This window comes from Balearica regulorum, chromosome 2, assembly GCF_011004875.1.
Source record: "Balearica regulorum gibbericeps isolate bBalReg1 chromosome 2, bBalReg1.pri, whole genome shotgun sequence".
Classification (NCBI taxonomy): domain Eukaryota; kingdom Metazoa; phylum Chordata; class Aves; order Gruiformes; family Gruidae; genus Balearica; species Balearica regulorum.
The window spans coordinates 14,860,029-14,880,043 of NC_046185.1; the positions used below are offsets into that span (position 1 = coordinate 14,860,029).

Sequence of the window (20,015 nt, forward strand, 5' to 3'; positions counted from 1 at the left end):
CTAAAGGACAACAGAATAGGTTGTATCACTTGTAAAATTCAAATTAATGTACAGTGAGTGTGTGTGGCACGTGCAAGGTACCATGCGAGGCCCTTGAGACCTCCAGACTACTGTCAGGGGGTAGGTGGGTGATTTTCATGCCGCTGAAGTCTACAGCTCTTTTTAAAACATGGATGTAAAGCTGTTGACGGGCACCTGTGATACCCGTCACCGTCTCAAACAGTGGAAAGTAAGGATGAGGACCTGAAGACATACTTAGCCTCACATGGGCTGCATTATAAACACATCTGGGCTCTTTGGTTCCGTGTTTCACTCATTCATCCCCGCCATGAAGAAGTGATCTTTTTCATCACGGAACAGGTTTCATCCTGCAGCACGCGAGACTTTTTATATATGATTGTCTTAAGAAATATAGTTATCAACTCAGTGCATTTTAGTGAAGTACTTACGCTGCTTCACAATAATAATATTGTCCAGAAACTGAATTGGGAAAATGTTACTTTCTTTGAAGATGGTGAAGGTATACATGTTGGGCTAGTGTTAATGCTGTTAATGTCATATGTGTGGTCACACACAGGGCAAGGTGTGATACCCTGTACTGGAGTGGATGGTCTATTAGCTGTAGTACTGCTGGGAGGAGATAGGCAGTCAGGCACACAAAGTTTTCTTCAGATCACTGAAAACTTGTCTTCTTTTTCAGCTAACCTAGCTGCTCTGATAAATGATGTGACCCCGCTTAGAAACCTTAGTTTGCTTGTGTGTAGGCACAAACGGTGTTTGCATGTGCAGGATGTGCTTGAGCTCAGGCCCCTCCACAGGCATCAGAGCAACTTCAGGAGCTGCAGTGTTCTCACCAAATCCAGAGCCATCGTTCAGCCACCAAAGCTGCAGTATCTGATGTGCAGTGTGGAAGAATTTATTCCTGTACTGCATTATGCCCTTTTTTTCACCAGGCTCCCTACCTGGGTTTCAGTCTTCATCCCAGTGAGTATACAAGTGTTTTACATGAGTAAAGCAGAGACTCGGACTCAGGTCCTCTCTTGGCCATCAGTTCCTCTCCTCTCTCTGGGTAGGCAGAGCATGTAGGCTCAGTTTCGGACAAATGAGCGCCCAACACACCTGTGTCTTGTGCAGGATGTGATTTGGTAGCCGTCCTGGGAGGGCACTTGCAAGAAGGGGAGAGGAGGAGGGATGCAACGTGCTTTGCTGGTCGTCCTCAGTGAGGTTTGGGCTGGATCTGGGTTCTCACCTCCCAGCCCTGTGAACCCTGCAGGCGTTATGTAGGCTGCTCAGAAATGTTGATGGGCCTACAGGTGCCTAAGGCACTTGGTGTCTCAAGGGTTGGGCTGCAGCAAATTGCAATTTTGAAGACTTTAATTTGCCTGTGATCATCCCTGAGGGTCTGGAACCCCTTTATGGCTCTTTCTGGCCAAGAATGTCATCCTCAGCACACTCCTCCAGTAAGCCAGGCGCTATGGTTTGCATACCTTTACCCTCAGGGTGGTGATGAGCAGACAGATAATTGGCGACTGTTCGTCAAGCCTCAAGGTGCTGTTGGTGGTGTTTTGAGGCACTGCATTGAGGAGGGTGTATTTTCATCAGCACAGCCTGGCTTGTGGGTCTTCCCAGTCTCATGGGGTAGCAGTGGGCATGGTGGTGCAGCTCCTCAACAGTGGGTCCTGTGCCCTCTGCCACGGAAATTGTTTCCATGACAAAATGCAGCTTTTATGTATGTAAGAAAAAAAGACACTTGCAGAAGCTGTTGCAACTCTCACAAGATGTCCTAAAGCCCAAGGAAGGGACAGTCTGACCCTTGTCTATGCTAATAGCTTCTTTTCCTCTATATCCTGCCTGCCCCCTTAACGCATCCATGCGAACGTTTGTGTCCTCTCCTACCCTTTATGATCATAATTTTTTAAGTGCCACACCAGGTTTTGCCTCCATCAGGTAAAGAGGGCTTCTCAGTGAGCCTGTTTTTGGGGTCTTCAGTGGTAGTCTTACAAACTGAGCAGATATAGGTCCCTCATCCTTCAGCAACTCTTGTGTATTCTTTCTTGCATACCCAGGCTGTGCAATCACATTGCTGGGCTCCTGTATGTGGCTGTAGCCTGGATCCTGGGCTGATCTCTGCTGAGGGACTGTGCATCGCAGGCCATCGCCCTCCAGCACTGACTCTTACTCTTCTTGCCTCTCTTTTTGTCACCAAATGCTGACCCTGGCTGGCTTTGCTGTTCTTTCGCTGCCTTTTTGCTGTCCTTGCCATCACACGCTTGCCTTCCCTTTCTTCTCCATCTGGTTTATCGGTCACTGCACTGGCTGAGTGCCAAAGATATTTGGGTTTGATCTATAAAGTCCTATAAAAATATGTTTTAAAGTCCTTTACACACAGGAATCAGCTTTTCTTGTTATGTCGTGCCTCTCTGGTTTTGCTAAAAAGCCTCAGGGTGCTTTCAGTGAGGTACCCACATCTTCCCATGTTCGCTTTGGCTGCTGGACGATTACTTGGTTTCACAGTGCTTGTATCTGAGGAGATTCGATGTGGACACTGCTTTAATTTCTATAGTTTATCAAAAGGTTTTGTTCTTTGAAATTGCTATTTCATGTACCAGACTAACTCTTTTTCTTGCCCAAAACTATATGTGGAAGCTGTGTTGGAGGGGGTGGGGGGTGAGTGTGTGTGAGAGCTCTGGGAGACTTTGGAGAAGTCCTTCTACCTTTCTGCCTTTCATGCTGCTGTAAAGCTTACTGGAGGCTTTGACCCTGTCCCCCCGGTCACCCCATGTGGCTGCATCCAGCAGTCAAAGTGGAGATGAGTAGCTTAAAAGGCTTATTTCTTTAGAGCCCACTCCATCCCAACCTCTGACTCAGCCAGCGTACTTGATTACTCTGCATTTTCTTTTCTCATTAAAAAAAAAACTGCTGAAGAAAAATCAGGTTTATATAAGACTGTAAATATTGCCTTTCTTATATTAACTCTCAGGAGTAACAGAACAAGAATGCTTGTCCCTGTGGAAATGTTGCAACGTGAACTTCTCATTTAAAGTGGCACCTAGTGGTTGGTTGGAAGTTTTGCATCCCGGGTGAAATAACAATCACTACGATCACATAAGCCATAAAAGCCAAAGGCCAATTCTTATGCACAATAATCAATGGAGAGGCATTCAATATTCGGTTGATCTTGTTAGAATTCCTTTTTAATGTGTTTCATTCAAGCCCTAAAACTTGCACTGAACCACTGCATTCTTGGGCTGGGAATACAATATTTCAGCTTTAGTCTTCCCTATTCTGATGAGTAAAATGGCAATTAATTGCTAAAAAGTTAATTGCCAGTGATCCCAGCAGTGAAATTTTGCCTGAACAAAATCATTAGACCTTGTTTATGCTAATAAATTCCTTGTGCATCTGTGGGGTGGCTTCAGGCAGAATCCTTGCGACAAAAAGATGATTGTGCATCTGAGTATGTGGTCAGTTCAGAGCTACTGGAAAATGTGTCTTACATAACACATATGAAAAAGATTAGCAGCTTCAGATTCATCATCATCTATAGTTCTAAAGGATATTACAAAGGAGGTTAATTAAACTTGTAGCATGGACCAGGAAACATAAAACAAGCTCCTCCATGTATGTGAAATTGTGCAGTGTACAAGCTCCAGAGAGGTCACATGAATGGAAAAATGAAAGATGTATTTTCAAATCACTAGAAGGCATACATGATGCTGTATTTTTTGGTTTTGTTTCTTGCTTTAGTTTTCTGGGTGGCCATTTTTACCTTATGTAGGAACTTTCTTTCAAAAGAACTGATCACCCGCGTGTTAGGAAGATATGCAGGAAGAGCAAAGGCTCAGCATCTCTGAAAATGAGGTTGGATGTATTGGCTTGAGTGTTCAAAATTGGCCACCAGATTTGAAAATTCAGTTGTGTTTTGCCTGGGTCACCCAGTGACCTGAGGGTCCCAGGCTGGAGCAGAGCCTGGGGCTGCCGATTCCCATGTTTGCCCATGAAATCATGAACTTCATTAGCTGAGATAGATAGACAGGCAACACCGTTGAGTGATTTTATTTGTGACACTTTGGGTTTCCCTTCTGCTGCTGTCATACACTGCTGTACTTTTACCTAGTGCTCGGGGGTGAAGTTATTTAACCACAGCATACACCAAAGGCTAAAGGCAAAGAATTTTATAGGAACAGCTAGTAAAAATTTTGGTGATTACTTTTCTCTAGATCTCTGGGCATGGTTTTTTTGCTAGAAAAATATTGACTATTGCAACCTATTTAATTTTCAACCCGGCTAGTGATGAAGTGAACATTAGAAGATGGGTCTTGACTTCACAGCCCTGGTCTGTGCAAGGGAGAGGAATAAGATGTCCTGGTGTAGCTAAGATGTAGGCTAAATATGTTTCCCTGAGGCTTACAGTGCAAAGATGCAGCAGCACAATGGAGCCACTTTTGGGTAAGAAACTGCATAAAAAAGGATCAGCTCCTCGCAAAGGCTGGCAGGCTGATAAGATGCGGGCAGCAAAGAGGAGGGCTTTTTAGCCACTGCCCTGTATAGCTATGCGGTGGGGAAGGAGAGATACTGCAGCAGGTAAAAGGTACCTCTCAACAAAGCTCGAAATTGTACGTGTTTAATATTGCAGGAGAGTTTAAAGAAAAGTGTACTGTGTCTTAATGCCAGTGTAGAATATGGGACAGGTCCCAAGGGAAGCTCAGTCCATCCCAGGGCTTACAAACCTCGACTCTGTCCCTTTAAATGTAATTGTTAGTAAATACTTTAATGAAAGAAGCTTTCATCAGAAAAAAAGTGGCAAACTACACTGGTAAATAATTTGCCTTGGCAAATAATATTTAAGCCACTGATTTGAACTGTAATTCTGCTCAGCATTATCATTTGCTTTGTAAATAGAAGTGCTTATCCAAACAGCCGAGCTTTCTGTTGTTGTTGATGAAAATGGGAAAATGTGGGGCAGAGGGAACGTGTCACTTCCCTTCCTTTCTGGAAGTCTGCAGTTTCCAGCTATTCAGATAAAACTGCTTGCGTTTCCATCGATCCGAGCCTTGCACTGCCACAGCAGCGCAGGAGAACAGCGTTGAAAAATAACCCCCTGCTCTAACGGTGTCCCGAGTTTTGGGGGGACTCTGCTCCGCCACCCAGTTAGAAACTTCAGGAGCACCCCTGGAGAATGAGACGGGTGCCCGAGCATCCAAAACCCACCCGGCCGTCGCCAGGTCAGCAGCTGCGGCAGCGTGCTCGCCCCGTACGCCGAGCCCTCCGCGCGGCAACGTTGGGTGACATTTGAGGGTGGCATCGGGACATTTTCATTTCACGGCCCCGAGTGAGCTCCCCCCCTCCTCCTTCTCTGAGCCAGATGGAGACGCATTTGGTTTCTCTTTTAACCATGTTACTTTTGCGAGGAGAATAAAACGAGCAGGAACAGCTATTGGCCGCAGCAACATCAGAAAGCCCTGCTTTGCCAGAGGAAACCACATAAAAGCGTGCGTGTGTGTGTTTGGGGGGAGGGCGCAGCGAGGGATGATGCCTGGAGCTTCTTGCACTCGGAGCTGCGATTTGTGAGTGAAACATGATGAAATCACCCCCTGGACAAATCACACGAGCCTGTCAACCTCACCAGGTGGGATTACTTGTGGCTAATAGCCCGAACTCCCAGAGCAAACAGAGCTCTGCGCTCACTATAAAGAAAAGGCGACGGTGCCGCGCAGGCTTTTCAAGAATTCTCTAGTATGGCTAAGAAGGGCTGCGTCCACTCACACCAGGTAGGGGAGGAGAGGAGCGTGTTTGCTTTTAGAGGAGGAGTAGCAGCCCGTCTCTCCTGAATAAGTTCCTACAAAAAGGAGCGTTTCAGCTTCGGGAAGAGATGTTTTATTCATAAACCCCTTCTGGTTTGTGTTACTCTCCAACGGTGACGCTGTCAGCTGCTGCTCCAGTGATGGGAACTGCAGTGCTGGGGAGCTCGAATGTACAGAGGACCATCTCTGCCCCTTTAATCGTAATGCTCTTCGCTCCAAAGTCCTGCTTTTTGTGCAGTTTGCTCACTTTGCTGTTTTACTTTTGCAGGTTATATCTTTATTTGCTTTTGCCTTTGGAGTAAATGTCTGCATGGGATTTACAACAAATCGATTTAGGAGATCTGAAGAATGGGATGAGGGCCCGGTCTCAGGTAAAGTAACGGACATAAATTGTACAGCGTAATACCCTTATGTTATATGCTGTGGTTAGAAACCGCTCCTACTCCGAAACAGTAGTTTGCTTGTTCCTTTTCCCTCTAGGATATAGAGAAGAATAAATAACTCGCTGAGCCCAAGTCAGTTGACCTTTGGGACTCCCCTATAGGTCTCCTATTTACTTAAACTTTTGCTCTGTGTGCATGTGACTATGGAAAATCTAGCTTATTTTAGGACAGAGCACTGTCAGTCTCATAGAGCCCGCTCTCATCAGCTCCTATGTAGCATTTGCTATGTTTTGTGCTCTGCACAGTTTCCTTCCAGAGCTAAGAGAAACACCCCGGTGGGTTTAAGTGTACTGGTTTTATTTTGGTAGCTATCGAAGCGGTTTCTAGAAACTTGATTAATGCTTTCAAGAGGCGCTGGTGAGAAAAGCTTTTGGGATTTCTTGTGGCTCCTGAGGTCATGCTGGTTTGTGAACAGTAGACGGCAGACATCTGACGGCGGAGAGGGCCGGAGGAGAGCAGGTGTTCGCGCAGATTTGCTGTCACCGAGTCCTCTGTTTTTCTTTCGCCTCCTACTTTTTTCCTGGAGGAAAGCAAGAACATGCCACAGAAGGGACTGTTGTTTGTGTTCTGGGGCAGTATAGGTTTTTGTGAGCTCAGGCATAGTCCAAGTGGAAAAATATATAAAATGGAAACCTAGTCTTTTTTTTTTTTTCTTTAAAAAAAAAAGTAGGCTTGACTTGTGTCTCTGTTCCTTCCTTTGGCAGGGGAAAGAAAACTTGTGGTCATTGACTTAGAGCTGTTTAATACAACTGAAGTGAAAGGGTTTCATTTGCAATACCTGTCTGTAATGGTAGCTTGTGAATTTTATTTATAAAATTGTTTATCATGGCCTGAGCTTGTTGTATTGCTGGTAGTGCATGTGTCCCTCTGTTGCCTGTCTTTCGCAAGAATTGGTGTCTAATCCCAGCCACAATCGGGGCTGCTGAGCACTGAGCAGAGGCAGGTAGCGGCTGTTGCATTTCATCTTTATAGAACACTGAAAAAATTTGCTTGAAAACCAAATTTATTTCTATCTTCTAATACGTTAACTGTAGAGCAGTTGCATAGTGTGTGTAATAGTGACGTGAAGGATCTGCATCTCACGTCTTCAACACCTGACTGTCAGTTGCTTTGCCCCCGCTGGTGACCATCTAGGCTGTGGCGCAGGGCTGTTCAGTTGATTTTTACCCAAGTCCCAAAGGTCCGATATTGGGGACCCGTTGCAGCTCCTCGGTGCCAACTCTGCTGAGCCAGCCAGCACTGCTTGACACCACCAGGGCCGGGATCAGTCCCGGTGGGCTGTTTCCAATAGCAGGAGGTTTAGCACAGCATTCCAGGAAAATAGGAAGAAATAGAGGATCTCTTGCAGAAGGGCCCGAGATGGGGTGCTTTTAGTAGTCTATAGGGAATTTGCTTGCAGGTGGGTTTGGATGAGCACCTGGCATTGAAGGAGTCCAGTCAGGGTGCAACAATGAGAGACACAAAAGTAACAGAGGGTTTTGTCCCTCCTGTGTTTACGCAGCTTTGTTACTTTTATTGCAGTAAAAAAAAAAAAAAAAAAAGGATGTGATAGCAACGAATAAAGTATTATAGTCACATCTGTCTAAAGGAGAAAGTAGAAGTTAGACTGGTGCTTTTCTTAATAAAATTAGAGCACTGTGATGAAAGAACCTATTTAGGCTCTCGTAGTTGCATGACTTCCAGTTGTAGCTCTTCAGAAGCCCAGTGCAATGAAATAGCCGGAATAAAAGATTGTTGTAAATTCTTTTTCAACTCCACTCTGCTTTGGCTTATTTATTTCCAAGTTTCTTGGTGTTTAGAGTTAATTACTTTGGATTGACAAAACACTGTCTCTCTACCAACCGTTAGTGTATATGACCAATTTGTTATTTCTCCAGGGGTATGCCATGATTGTAAGCAAATTTAAGTTTTCATCTAATGTAGAACATATCTATGAGTCAAAACCAACATGGGGTTTTTTTCCTAGTCCCTTATAAATACATGTCAAAGAAGTACCATAATGCCCAAACCCCTCTTGTTCTCTTTTTACAGTGTACAGATATATATGCCTTTATACATTTGGGATATTTAATATTTGTACTCAACAATTATTTCATTTAAATGATTTTTTGACTTAAACTTTCTAAAAGACATTAGAGAGCCAAGGCTCCCATTTTTTCATAACTTTGCCTTTGTACGTTATTTGCTTTATAAGATTTCTAGACATATTTATAAGCACTTTCAGGGAAAATGGCCTTAGTAGTGTCTTGAAGCACATTCCTTGGATGATAGCTTAAGTATTGGAAGGAGAAACACTTGAAGTTTTTCTATCCCTTCTCACTGGATTTTTAAGCACGTCATTAAAAGCAGACTCATATCTTTCTTGTATTGGAACAGTTAGGAGGTATTTTTTACTTTATGCAACTTTTCATTGAAATTTTACTCATTGCAATGGCATTCTGCAAAATGAAATGCAAGTTCATAATATGAGTATTATTTAGCAAAACTGGTGTTCTGGACGTTTTATTTAAGTATTTGGTTGATTCATATAGGTTCCATATGGGATCCATAGGATCCAAAATGGCAAATTCTTATCGGGTAGTCTCCTTCCTGTAATGACTGTGTGAACATGTCTATATTGTGTAGTCCTATGATTGAAATACTACTGGAAGTAAATGAATTTGATTTTTTTTTTAAATATTGTAATCAGATAGAATCAGAGCAAATAGTTTGATATGGCACTTTCCAAGGTAAATATAACACTTTTACAGTGGAAATGTAGCAACCCACATGGACTGAATCAGGAAGGCACTATTGCCCTATGTAACTTCTCTCTCTAACTTATGACGTAAGAGACAATCTTTAGATGGTTGTTTTGAGTTTAGTCGGGGGAAAAAAAAAAAAAAGAATACATGGAAAAGGCTGTGAAAAGTTTTATGTGTTAAATAAGGAGGGGAGGATCTTCATGTTGAGGTCCCTCTGCCTGCTGCATGGTTTGATTGCAGGAGCTATGGCGGGATGCAGGAATTTTGAAAAGGATTTTGAAATTGTCGGAGTTTGTTCTGTACAGGGGCTTCTGTTAATTTGAAAATGCTCACCAGAGATGGAGCTCCTGATGATATATTTTCAAACTATTCTGCATGCACCAGTACCCATGCTATGGCATTGTGCACGACCTGAAAATTGTGGTCTGGCTGCAAAGGCAAGGTCAAGCATGATAAACAAAGGAACGATCTTAATGTATTCAGAGATCAGAGGAATTAAACCAAGTCCTCTTTCATGTTGCTATATGGAAAGTGTCCTACATTGGCTCAGGAGATGTGACTTGAATTTGGGATAATTTGTCACATTAGTAATGAAGTAGTTGTCAAGAGATGTGAAAAAATAAGAGACAAAGTAGATGGGTTAAACCTTTCTTACGTGAACTGGAAACCCTACTCACAGTTACAGAAGATGGAGCTAGAGGGGACCTTGATCAGCTATGTAGATGATCTCTATATCCCGAGACACGGTCAGTTATTACTGAAGTGCTCCTGACAGATCTTGGTTTAACCTGTTCTTCAAAATCTCCAAGATCAGAGATTGTGAAGCCTCTGTGGGCAATTTGTTCCAGTGGTTTCCTGATAAATGAGCTGCTCTTTGCAACAGCTAGACATTCCTTGAACTGCAGTTGACTCTGTCACTTATGTAATCTGTAGTCAGATTTACACCTTCTCTTTCCTAAACGCATGTTGGCATGTGGTTTTTGACCTTCTGAAATGATCTCCCTCTCATCCCTTTGAAATGAAGAGGGGAATGCCAGTGTAAGGGATATATAGTATAAGCTGGTATGTAATACCTTTGAGTCCATAATACCTTTGATTTGCAGCTTACTGGATCTATGATTATATATACCTGGCTTCCAAAAAGGAAAGTAGTAGAAGAGGTTAAATAACATGGAAATATTCTTTAGTAACAGATTTTCAGAAGCACTTGGCAGGAAGTAGCTGTCGTGAAGAATAATGAAAAAGACTTCATATCTCTGAAAATCTGTTAGCATGCTTTGAAACAATTCACATGTCATTAATTTCTAACATAGTTTTATGGCCTGTTTATGTGAGTAAAGAAAATACTGATCTGTGTGTTGCCAGCATAGATACACAACCTTTAGCTCCTTGGAACTCCAAATGGCCAAAATATTGATGGCTCATTAAGAGCATCTTTGCAGGGTATGTACCTATAGGGTGAAACTTCATTGTGCGTACGATGTTACTTGCTTTGATCATTACTGACTTGATTGAAAGAGACACAAAAGCAGAGAGAGACATAGTTGTCTACTACTACCTTTTCCAGCAGTGGTATGAATGTGCCTTGCCACTGCCATGCTCCATGACTGCAACCAGGGTAGGTTTGGTTTTCTTACCCATTATCTTGCTGTAGGGTTGATTTGCTGCCAGGTTTGCTCCCTGAAGTGGCTTATGCTGGTGTCCAACCAGTGCCAGTGCCACTCCCAGGGAAACGGTGGAGCAGTTGTGCTGGGAATGGGAGCTGGTGGGACATCAGCTCCTACAACGTCACCTCCAAACTCCCCCTTCATCTTTTCCATTGATTCTCACAGTGTTGGGATAATGCCATCTCCTTTGGGACGAGATTCTCCCTCAGTTTATGTGGAAACTAAACTTTCAGCTATGTGAAAGGGTAGGGGAAAAATCTATAAGAAGAGATCAGAGCAACTGTTTCCCGAAAGTGCCATTGCATCAGTCCTCTTAAAATCATACTGCTAATCATGGTGAGGTTTGCCAAAACCAAAACCAAACCGTGGCCTAAAAGAAAACAAACTGCAAGACAATTTCAAAGACTTAATTTTAATAGGTCTCTCAAGGAACAAAAGGCATTGTGAAATTTTCCTTGGAACACCTCTGTTTTTAAAGAATAACATACATTCGTTATTTTATTTCATAAAATATGATTAACCCTGGAGAGTAGGACACAACTTTCCTGCTTCATATAAGCTGCTATGTAAGATTCTCTTATAGGCAAAATCTATAAAATATATAAAGTGTATAAAATAGCAAGTTTTGAGAAAAGAGCAGAGAAGTACATATCAGCTTTGACAGTAAGGGCTCTTACTAATAAATAGATTATTGAAGTCTAATACATTATTCATGGTTTTCCGGCTGGCAGTCCTGCATTTAGTTATACACATCAAATATATTGATTTCTTACATACTTTGGGTTTTTTTTAAGTTTTTATAATTTAATGCTCTGCAGAAGCCCACCAAAAAGCCTTGCTTTGTCTCTCCATTAATTTACAGAGCATCTTATAGTTTTCTTTCATGCTTGACATTGATTTGGCGCCTTCCAGTATAGCAAACCAAGTCCTGCTGACTGCGTGTAGATTAATTGCAGTCCTTTCCTATGCAAACTGCCCAGCCAGCCGTGAAAATGTCACTTGGTTTCTGAAAACAAAGGCCTGCTTCTGAGGAATAGCTGCAGCTCCTGGAATGGGGCCGTGGAGACTTCAATACATTTCTGCTAATGATCTCTTGATTGTTACAGAGGTAAAGCCAGGACTGTTTCTTTTCAGGACATTATCACAGCATGCTGCTTCCTCCTTTCTTTTCCCCTCCTTTTTTTTTTTTTTTTTTTTTTTTAATCCCTAAAAAGAGCAACCTTTTTGGAATTTGTTCTTTTTTGGTTTTGCTTCTTCAAGCAACCCTTCTCCTCTCCCTGCTCCCTTCCCCATAGCAGGCAGCCGAGGTTTTGCTCATCTGAGTGGCTCGGCACTGAACCCCTCGTCCCATCACTGCTGGCCTGACAGATGTTGCCCTGTTTCTTGTTCCACACAGTCCTGTCAGATTCCCCCTGGATCAGTACCTCTGGCTCCTGCAAAAACAGATGCTTTGAACTTCAAGAGGCAGAGCCTCCTGGCTGCCGCTGTGACAACCTGTGCAAGAGCTACAACAGCTGCTGCTTCGACTTTGATGAGCTGTGCTTAAAGACAGGTACGATGGGTCTCCTGTCCTGCACCGCCAGGCACTGCTGATGCCTGGCTTATGCCAGCGGTCAGAACCTGCCATGATAAACCAGCGCTCCCTGCCATAACCTGCATCTCCTCCGCACCTCACCTTGCCAAGCAGGCTTGGGTCAGCCCAAAATGCAGCCCATGTTTCTTTGCAAGGACCAGTAGGGATGTGCACCTATCACTCCTCACTGCTGGGCTTCAGCCATGGTTTCCAGGGCAGAAAAAGCAGGGTACTATTCATACTACATGAAAAGTAGATCTTCTGATACTCAATTAAGAGCAATAACACATGTTCAGGCCCCAGTTTGACCTCCAGGTTACAATGAAAAGAGCCATGGTAAAGGCTGGAAGTTGATCATTCCATGTCAGCCATCCTTTTTTTTTTCTCCCAAGCTATAACTTAATATTGGAGCAATTCATGCTTGCTTGTGGACTGTGCATTGTGGTTACTCGTGAAAGCGCCCCTGAAGCTGGGAGCATTGAAGCCGTGTGGGTCCTTTCGGAGTGAGCTGCAGGTGACAGGCTGGGCTCGTTACCCTTGCCCCAGACTCCAACTTCCAGATGTCAGGATGAATATAACACACTGGTAAACGTTCGACTTCAATTCATTGAACCCTGGGGAATGGAAATACAGCACTGGGTTCATTTTCTTATTGTTTTTTTCATGAGTCATAGGCAAGGAAAACTTCAAAGAGGGCCATGAGTTATGTTTTACTTCTTAGCATAGTGCATTTAAATTATTAGTTGTGCCCATCTCCTTGAGTGTTTGCATAGTGGTCAGAGTTGACGCAGGTGCCTTCTGCTTTTGACATTAAACATTTTCTTGTTTTATCAAAGAATTACACTTCCTATGCAGCCAGAAGAGAAGTCTAGTGATTAAAAATATCATTGCCCATGGATGTGCCATGCTTAGGAGTCCCGACTTCCTCAGTTCTGTTTATAATGATATCATTTCAATAGCTTGGTACCAAAAAATGGCGAGCTAATCTGGTATGAAAAACTACTTTAGTTCCAGGCCAAAAATGTCTGAATTTTAGCCTGATGCTGTTTTGCCCCTGGTGTAAATGACTGCAGAACGAGAGGCTCTTTTTTTTTGAAGACTGTCAGCACAATACAAGATGTTTGCTACCAAAGGGCAGATTTTCAGTTCCTCAGCCTCCTGTCCGCAGTGCACCATGTCTACATACATGCATGGGTACCTGCAGAGCCCTTGGGACTGTTGTGTGAATTGTCATATACTCCCATAGGCATTTATTAAGGCAATTACTACATACACAATCTGTAAATACTACTTATTTATAGAAAAAAAGCCCCAAATGAAGGAGAAAAGGGGGTAAAAGACATTGCTCTGATGTGGTGTGTTTTTTACTGGGTGCATGTTGTCTAAAGTGACTTTTAAAGATTCTTCTTGGTTGGGCCAGGACGTGGGAAACCATATGCTTACATCCTTAAGTTCTATTCCAAAGTGTAGCAATGTACTGCCCTTGCCTAAGTTAGACAGGCAGATCCTAAACTTCATTCTCAAGATGTGGAGAGCTGAAGTGTTTTACAGCAGCCATGTCATGCTTTTCCCTGAAGAGCAGCTGCTGTTCTCATAACTTTGCAGTTGGTGCTGAGTCTCCCAGTATGGGTGAGGAACTGGTGGGAGTAAAGTATCAAATTGTATCTACATAGTCTCTTTTCAATTTTATTTCCCATGGATTGAACTAGGGAAGAAAAAGAACGGATTACCCAAGAAACACCAGAATTCTTAGTTTGTGCTCCAGGCTCCACCACTTATCTTTCAAGATCCTTTCTTGTCTTCTCCTTTCCACACTTTTTCTGGCATTCAGGTTGCACAAAGCCTGGAGTACAACACCTGAGCATAGCAGAAACACTTGTGTGTGGGTAGAGAAGCTCTCTTGCACCTGCAGGACACAAGGGTTCTTTTTGTTTCTGATTGACTTGCCTACTTCAGAGGTCTTGAAATCACTAAAATGGGGCCATAAACTTTACATCCAACTTTAACGACTAAAGTGTTGTCATTATTGCTTGAGTGAGTACTTTTTGTTTTGATTATAATCTCTCATTCTTGCTTACCTTGTGAATATTTTAGCTCGGGGCTGGGAATGTACCAAAGATCGCTGTGGAGAAACCAGGAATGATGACAATGCTTGTCACTGCTCTGAAGACTGCTTAAGTAGAGGAGATTGTTGTACTAATTACCAAGTCATTTGCAAAGGTATGACTTTGGTCTTTCTACCTCTTATCTTTCCAAAACTGATAGAAGACAGCCCTGTGGGTATAGAATTTTCTTCTAAAGAAGGAACCCTCTCCTTGTTTAGTTCTGATTTTTTGGGAGGAGGGGGGAAGAATGGGGAATTACATGTGTAATTTTCTGGGCACTAGCAGAGGTGAATACTTCTAATTTGTTGATAATAGAAGGATGCTGTCTTTGCCTGTAGATATACTGATAGAAAGAGAAGAGGTGTGGGTGGATGAAGAAGAGTTTAAAGCAAAACACAACAGTGTTCAGATGCATTTGTCTGCATCACAGGGAAAGCAGGGATCTGATGGTCTCAAAAAGAATGGAGCATTCCTAGATATTTTATCTCCATCTCAAAGAGCTCTCCTCACCCCCACCACAAAAGCTCCTCCTCAAACTACTTGGCCTAACACCTGTAGGCTTTGTTTCTTGTAGGAGAGGGGTTGCTAGAATACAAGGCCTGTATTTTGCAGATGGGTGGCACTGGCTTCAGATGACACATTGGGGATGACCATGCCACCTTCTAGACACACCATCGCTGCAGTATGGCCTGCACTGGTTGGTGGGTGGATGGGCTGTGAAGGCTTAATTTTCATGCTCTACCCCAATCTCCTGGAGCATGTCCTGCCTTGTGTAATGTGTCTCCCATTCGAAGCAGGTCTTCTGATCCTTGGTAATGAGCTTTACAGGTTTTCACTTTTGTATCTCAGCTAGTTCTTAGTTTTTTCATTCATTAGCTTTAGTGGTAGGAGAGTTACAGTTTGAATTTTTTTCTTCCACACCATTTTGGCCAACTTCACATGTTCAGAAAATTATAATAGTTCAGATCCATACTTTCTTTACTTGAGTTTTGCTGTTGGGAATCCAAATGAAATACATATCTTCCAGCAAGCCCCCATAAATTATGTTCTTTCCCTTCCCAAGGAAGCCCAAGGCTGAGACCACTTAAATACTGATACGGTTTTCAGTTCCTGCCTTTTTTGTGAGCTCCCTCTTACAAGGGTCAAGACAGAGGAATTTACATGTCTCCAGCTTTAATGTCCATAATCTTTGTTTAATTGGTTAATAACAAATGATCTCAATGACCCTGGCACTCTGACAGGAGTAAGCCTTATGTGAGAACAGTGTTTCCTCTTTATTCATGCCTTTGCCTATCTGAGGATAGTGTGTTGGGTTTGTTTATTTATTTTTTTTTTTCCCTTGGAAATTGTCCCTCCACCTCCTGTCATGGTCAGTTGGAATTGCTGCAGAACACATTTCCTGCAGATCTTTTCTATGGTGCTTTTTGTTTTGTTCTTTTAATTGAACTGCAGTTCCTTTAATAGTGCCAGGTTCAGGAAGTGAGCCTCATTAGCTAATAATTTGTTTTTCACTTGACCTGTGAAAGTGCAAGTCATGAGCCACTGTCAGCATTCAGCAGTGAAAACTTTAAGAAAATAGTTCATTATATAAAGTAATTTTAACTAATCTAGGTCTGAAAGAGTATTAATGCTTTTTTTAGCTGTGTCTGAGTCTCACCTGATCCATGAGCTGATCAGCTATCTAAACCAGCTGGAAACTATTTAGGGTTGTTTTTCTTCCCCAGGATGAATTTTGTTTTGTGTCTTTAGCCAGCTGAATCAGCTCATGGAGACATCAGAGCTGCTGGGGAGGAGGGTGGGAATTCACAGCCAGAAGCAGCATTACCTGTTTTGACAGATCGAAAATAAAAAAATTAAAATAAATTACCACTGTGCCTGAAGTATTACCACTGTCTCCTGAGGTCAAAAGAACACTTTTAACTCCAGTTTTAACAGCTACTTCTAGGAGTGCTAGTTTGGATATTCTTGTTGAATGGAGTATGACCAGGTAATCTGTTCAGCTTTGTGAAAAGACCTGCTCGTTGTTCATGGAAGTATGACAAGACAGTCCATTAACTGGAACTAGACTTTATTTTTTGTTGACATATTCTGTGAAACCCGTAGCTGTGTCCACAGTTTGGGGTTTTTTTCGGGTTTTTTTGTTGTTTTTTTTTTTTTAAACTTCAATGTGACTTTTCTGGTAGGAGAAACCCACTGGGTGGATGATGACTGTGAAGAGATAAAGGCTCCTGAATGTCCAGCTGGGTAAGTGTTTTGCACACAACTGCAAAGTCAGATGCAGCAAGGCCAATGGTCCCTGCACTGCCCTGGACCTCTAGACACCGCATTTCTAAACTGGCCCTGTCCCGCAGCCTAAATGGCTGTGGGTTGGATGCTTCCTGTGCTTCCTCATTTGTACTCTTAGGTTGATAGTATTGTAACACATTTGCCTTTGAGCTGCTGGATGAGTAGTGGTGTATAATATGTGGGCTTGAACTCTTGGTCTTTGATCACCTGCTGATGGGTTTATCTGCTTCGCTTACCTGCATAGGGAAGGTAACCAAACTCCCTTGAAGCCAGCGGAAAGGTTTAGGTTTTTCTGATTTCAATAAAATTCAGGTTGAGCCATACGTGAACATAGCTCAGGCCATTTTTTTTAAATTGAATTTTGTACTTTTAGTGTTATCTTCCTAAATGAAAGGATTTCTAAATGGCAGTGGGATACAGGCTTGACCTATTGAGGTGTTTGAGCACATGAATAACATGGAGAAAGTAAGCACTTTTGAAACCAGTTGGCTTGCTATTATCCTTAAAGGTAAGCGTCTGCTCAGGTGCTGCATTGGGTTGCAGCTCAGTCTGTGCTATTAGGAGGATAGTTTGGAGGAGATAGGAGCCCCTGCTTCTCCTGGTGACAGTGATGGCTGCTTACCCCTGCAGCAGGTGACTAAAAGACCAGGTGTGTCCATCCAGGACACATTTCTCTCAGCTTAGGGTCAACTTCCAGTAGTAGTAGTAAATAAAATTGTAATAAAATAACATGCCATACTGTCATCTTTAGTATGTGAGAATGAGCTCTGCCTCACAGAGCTCACTCAAAATGCCACATGGACTTTTGTTTGTGAAGAGAGAAGACCAGCTGTCAGAGACATGTGGTTTTTAACTACAGATTGTAAGCTAGGGTGGGTACTCATGCATACTATTTTTTCTCCTTCTCCATCTTCTTCTATAAGTACTTGCCTTTTTGGGCCGTATGCTTTTAGCTGCTCAGGGAAGATGTCTTTTATGTTGGAGCTCAGCCCTTTCACTGCCTGTGAGCAAATGCTGGATGTTACTAAGTGTGAAGATTATCAGTTTGTGATGATCTATTAAAGCAAGCAAAAAAAAATTAGAGACCTATATGCGCTAACTGTACTTAAGATTCTCTGGAATCTCAGTGAGCCAATGGAAAAAAAAAAAAAATCATTTTGAAATGCTGCCTTACACTCCTGCTGCTTTTGCTTTTAGCTTTGTTCGTCCTCCTTTGATCATCTTCTCTGTTGATGGTTTCCGTGCATCATATATGAAGAAAGGGAACAAGGTCATGCCCAATATTGAAAAACTGAGTGAGTAGATCTGTTTTCTTACAATAAATGAAGGACAATCTCTTGCAGCTCAGTTGTTTTCATTGTTCCTTGAGCAGCAGAAGTCAGCGTGGAGCCAGTGGGTAGAAGGGCTGCACCGAACGCAGGGCTCCTCTGACTTGAAAGGTCTGCAAAGACAGTCTTTTTCCATGAAAGTGAAATGGCAGAAGCCCCCTTTGGTTTAGATGGTATCAACTGATGGCTTGGTAGCACCCTGGCTAAAGCAGTGTGTGGCAATCAGAGTATGGGGAGAGAGCTGCTGCTTTGGGGAACGCTGCTCAGAATCGGTCACCTTCATATGGATTTGTCAGCAAAGAAAGGCATCTTCAGAACATGATACATATTGTGCACTCTTAGAGGCTAGTTGGGAAGCGCCCACAAAATTTTCTACTTAATCAAGTAGAAATGTTGGCCATGTGGGTAAGTGGGTGCAGGAGCTGCAGTGAATGTGTGATAACTGGCTGGGGACATGGCCCAGCGATGAGCAGCCCTGCCACTCACCTCTGGGGGAGTGGGCATCCACCTGGGTTTGTGGAGCACTGGACGCAACGCATATTTGAGCTTCTTAGTATAGCATGGTAGTTTGTGTGTGTGCCCATACTCTTGAAAGGTGTTTGGTTTATTTGGTTTTTCCGCCCGTGTGTGTGTGTGCTGGACCTCATATTTGTGTAGCCATCTGGGGAGCTGCGGCCAAAACCCATTGTGAACCTGCAGCTTTACTATACTTGTCGCTTAAAATTAGCCTGTGTTTTCTCGTGTTGTTTTACTTAGCAAGATACTTCCAATGACTCTGGAAGGAGGCTAGCTCAGAAAGAAAAACAGTCTGTGGAAATGTAGCTGGTTCTGTAGTCCTCTGGCTGCATTACTTCAGTTGTTTATTATGAAGTACAAAGAGTGTGTGAGTGGATTTACTACTATCTCGTGGTAAGACCTGCCAGTGTTAAGCAGCAAAATGTTCATTTAAATTGGTTAAAATTTAACCAGTTTCTGCAGTATTTTGTGTCACAGCAAATGACTTCCTTTGGCTTTGTTTTCCATGTCTGAGAGCTTCACTTCCTAATGTTTGCTTTCCCTATTGATTTTTCAGGATCTTGTGGAACACATTCTCCTTACATGAGACCTGTCTACCCGACAAAAACCTTCCCCAACTTGTACACCCTTGCTACTGTAAGTCCCTGGGAAGGACTTTTTGATGATAAAATGTTGTATTGCAGTAGAAATGTGGGTTGTGGGAAGCAGGACTATTTTTTTTTTTTTATTTTAATAAAACTGCTTCGCTGTCCATCCTTTTTGGCCTTCAGTTATGTGAAGTATTTTCTTCAGTATTTTGAAGTTCTGAGATTAATGGTATCTCACCATTACACACTGTGTTACAGCTTTCCTGTGTTTTCTTATGCCTGCTTCTGCAGTTATTTGTACTGCTGTGTAAGTCACAGTTTCTCTAGGGGAAAAAATCCACTCTGAAATCTCCCCAGGATACAACCAGCAGTTGTTCCTTCATTCGAGTAGTTGAAGTTAGTGGGGCTGACTTAGCAGCCGACTTAAAAATTTCCAGCTGCTGAGCCTGTCTGGATGCTGCCTTGGCCCTGCAGTAAAATGAACCATCACTTCTGCACTTTGGTGGCACAGCTGGTGGCCAGGCTGTCCCCACCCTGGGGTGCCAACACTCCTGTGTGACAGTGAGAGTGCTCCCAAAGCTGGGCTAAGGGACTTCCTACCTGCTGCTGCATTTTTTCCCCCTTTTTTCCTGCAGCCTCTGCACAAATGTTAAATGGGAAGAGAAAGGAAGGGATGGAGAAATGAATAGCTGGGGATGGGAGAGGGTCAAGAGAAACCCCTTAAATGGCTTTACCGCTGGAGAAATTGTGATATAAAGCCATGGCTTCGGGTGACTTGTCTTGTTTTTTTTCTTGGAAAAAACTCTTATCTCTGGTGAAGATAAAACATTATAAAATGGAAATGCAAAGTGTTACTCTTGCAACTAGAGAATGAATTACTGTTTCCAGTAAGGGAATTCATGAAGAGGAACTGAAAGTTCAAATCAATCTTCTTTTCATAAATTTTTGCTTACTTTAGATGG

General features: G+C 42.8%; 1 protein-coding gene across 1 annotated transcript in view; it reads left to right on the forward strand.

The window, feature by feature from the left end:
- The window catches only part of ENPP2 (ectonucleotide pyrophosphatase/phosphodiesterase 2), a 74,590-nt gene that overhangs the window by 11,256 nt on the left and 43,319 nt on the right, over nucleotides 1-20,015 (forward strand). The window contains 6 exon segments of the mRNA XM_075743434.1: nucleotides 6,073-6,175; nucleotides 12,055-12,210; nucleotides 14,326-14,451; nucleotides 16,520-16,580; nucleotides 17,820-17,917; nucleotides 19,023-19,102. Coding sequence (XP_075599549.1) covers nucleotides 6,073-6,175; nucleotides 12,055-12,210; nucleotides 14,326-14,451; nucleotides 16,520-16,580; nucleotides 17,820-17,917; nucleotides 19,023-19,102 — 624 coding nt within the window.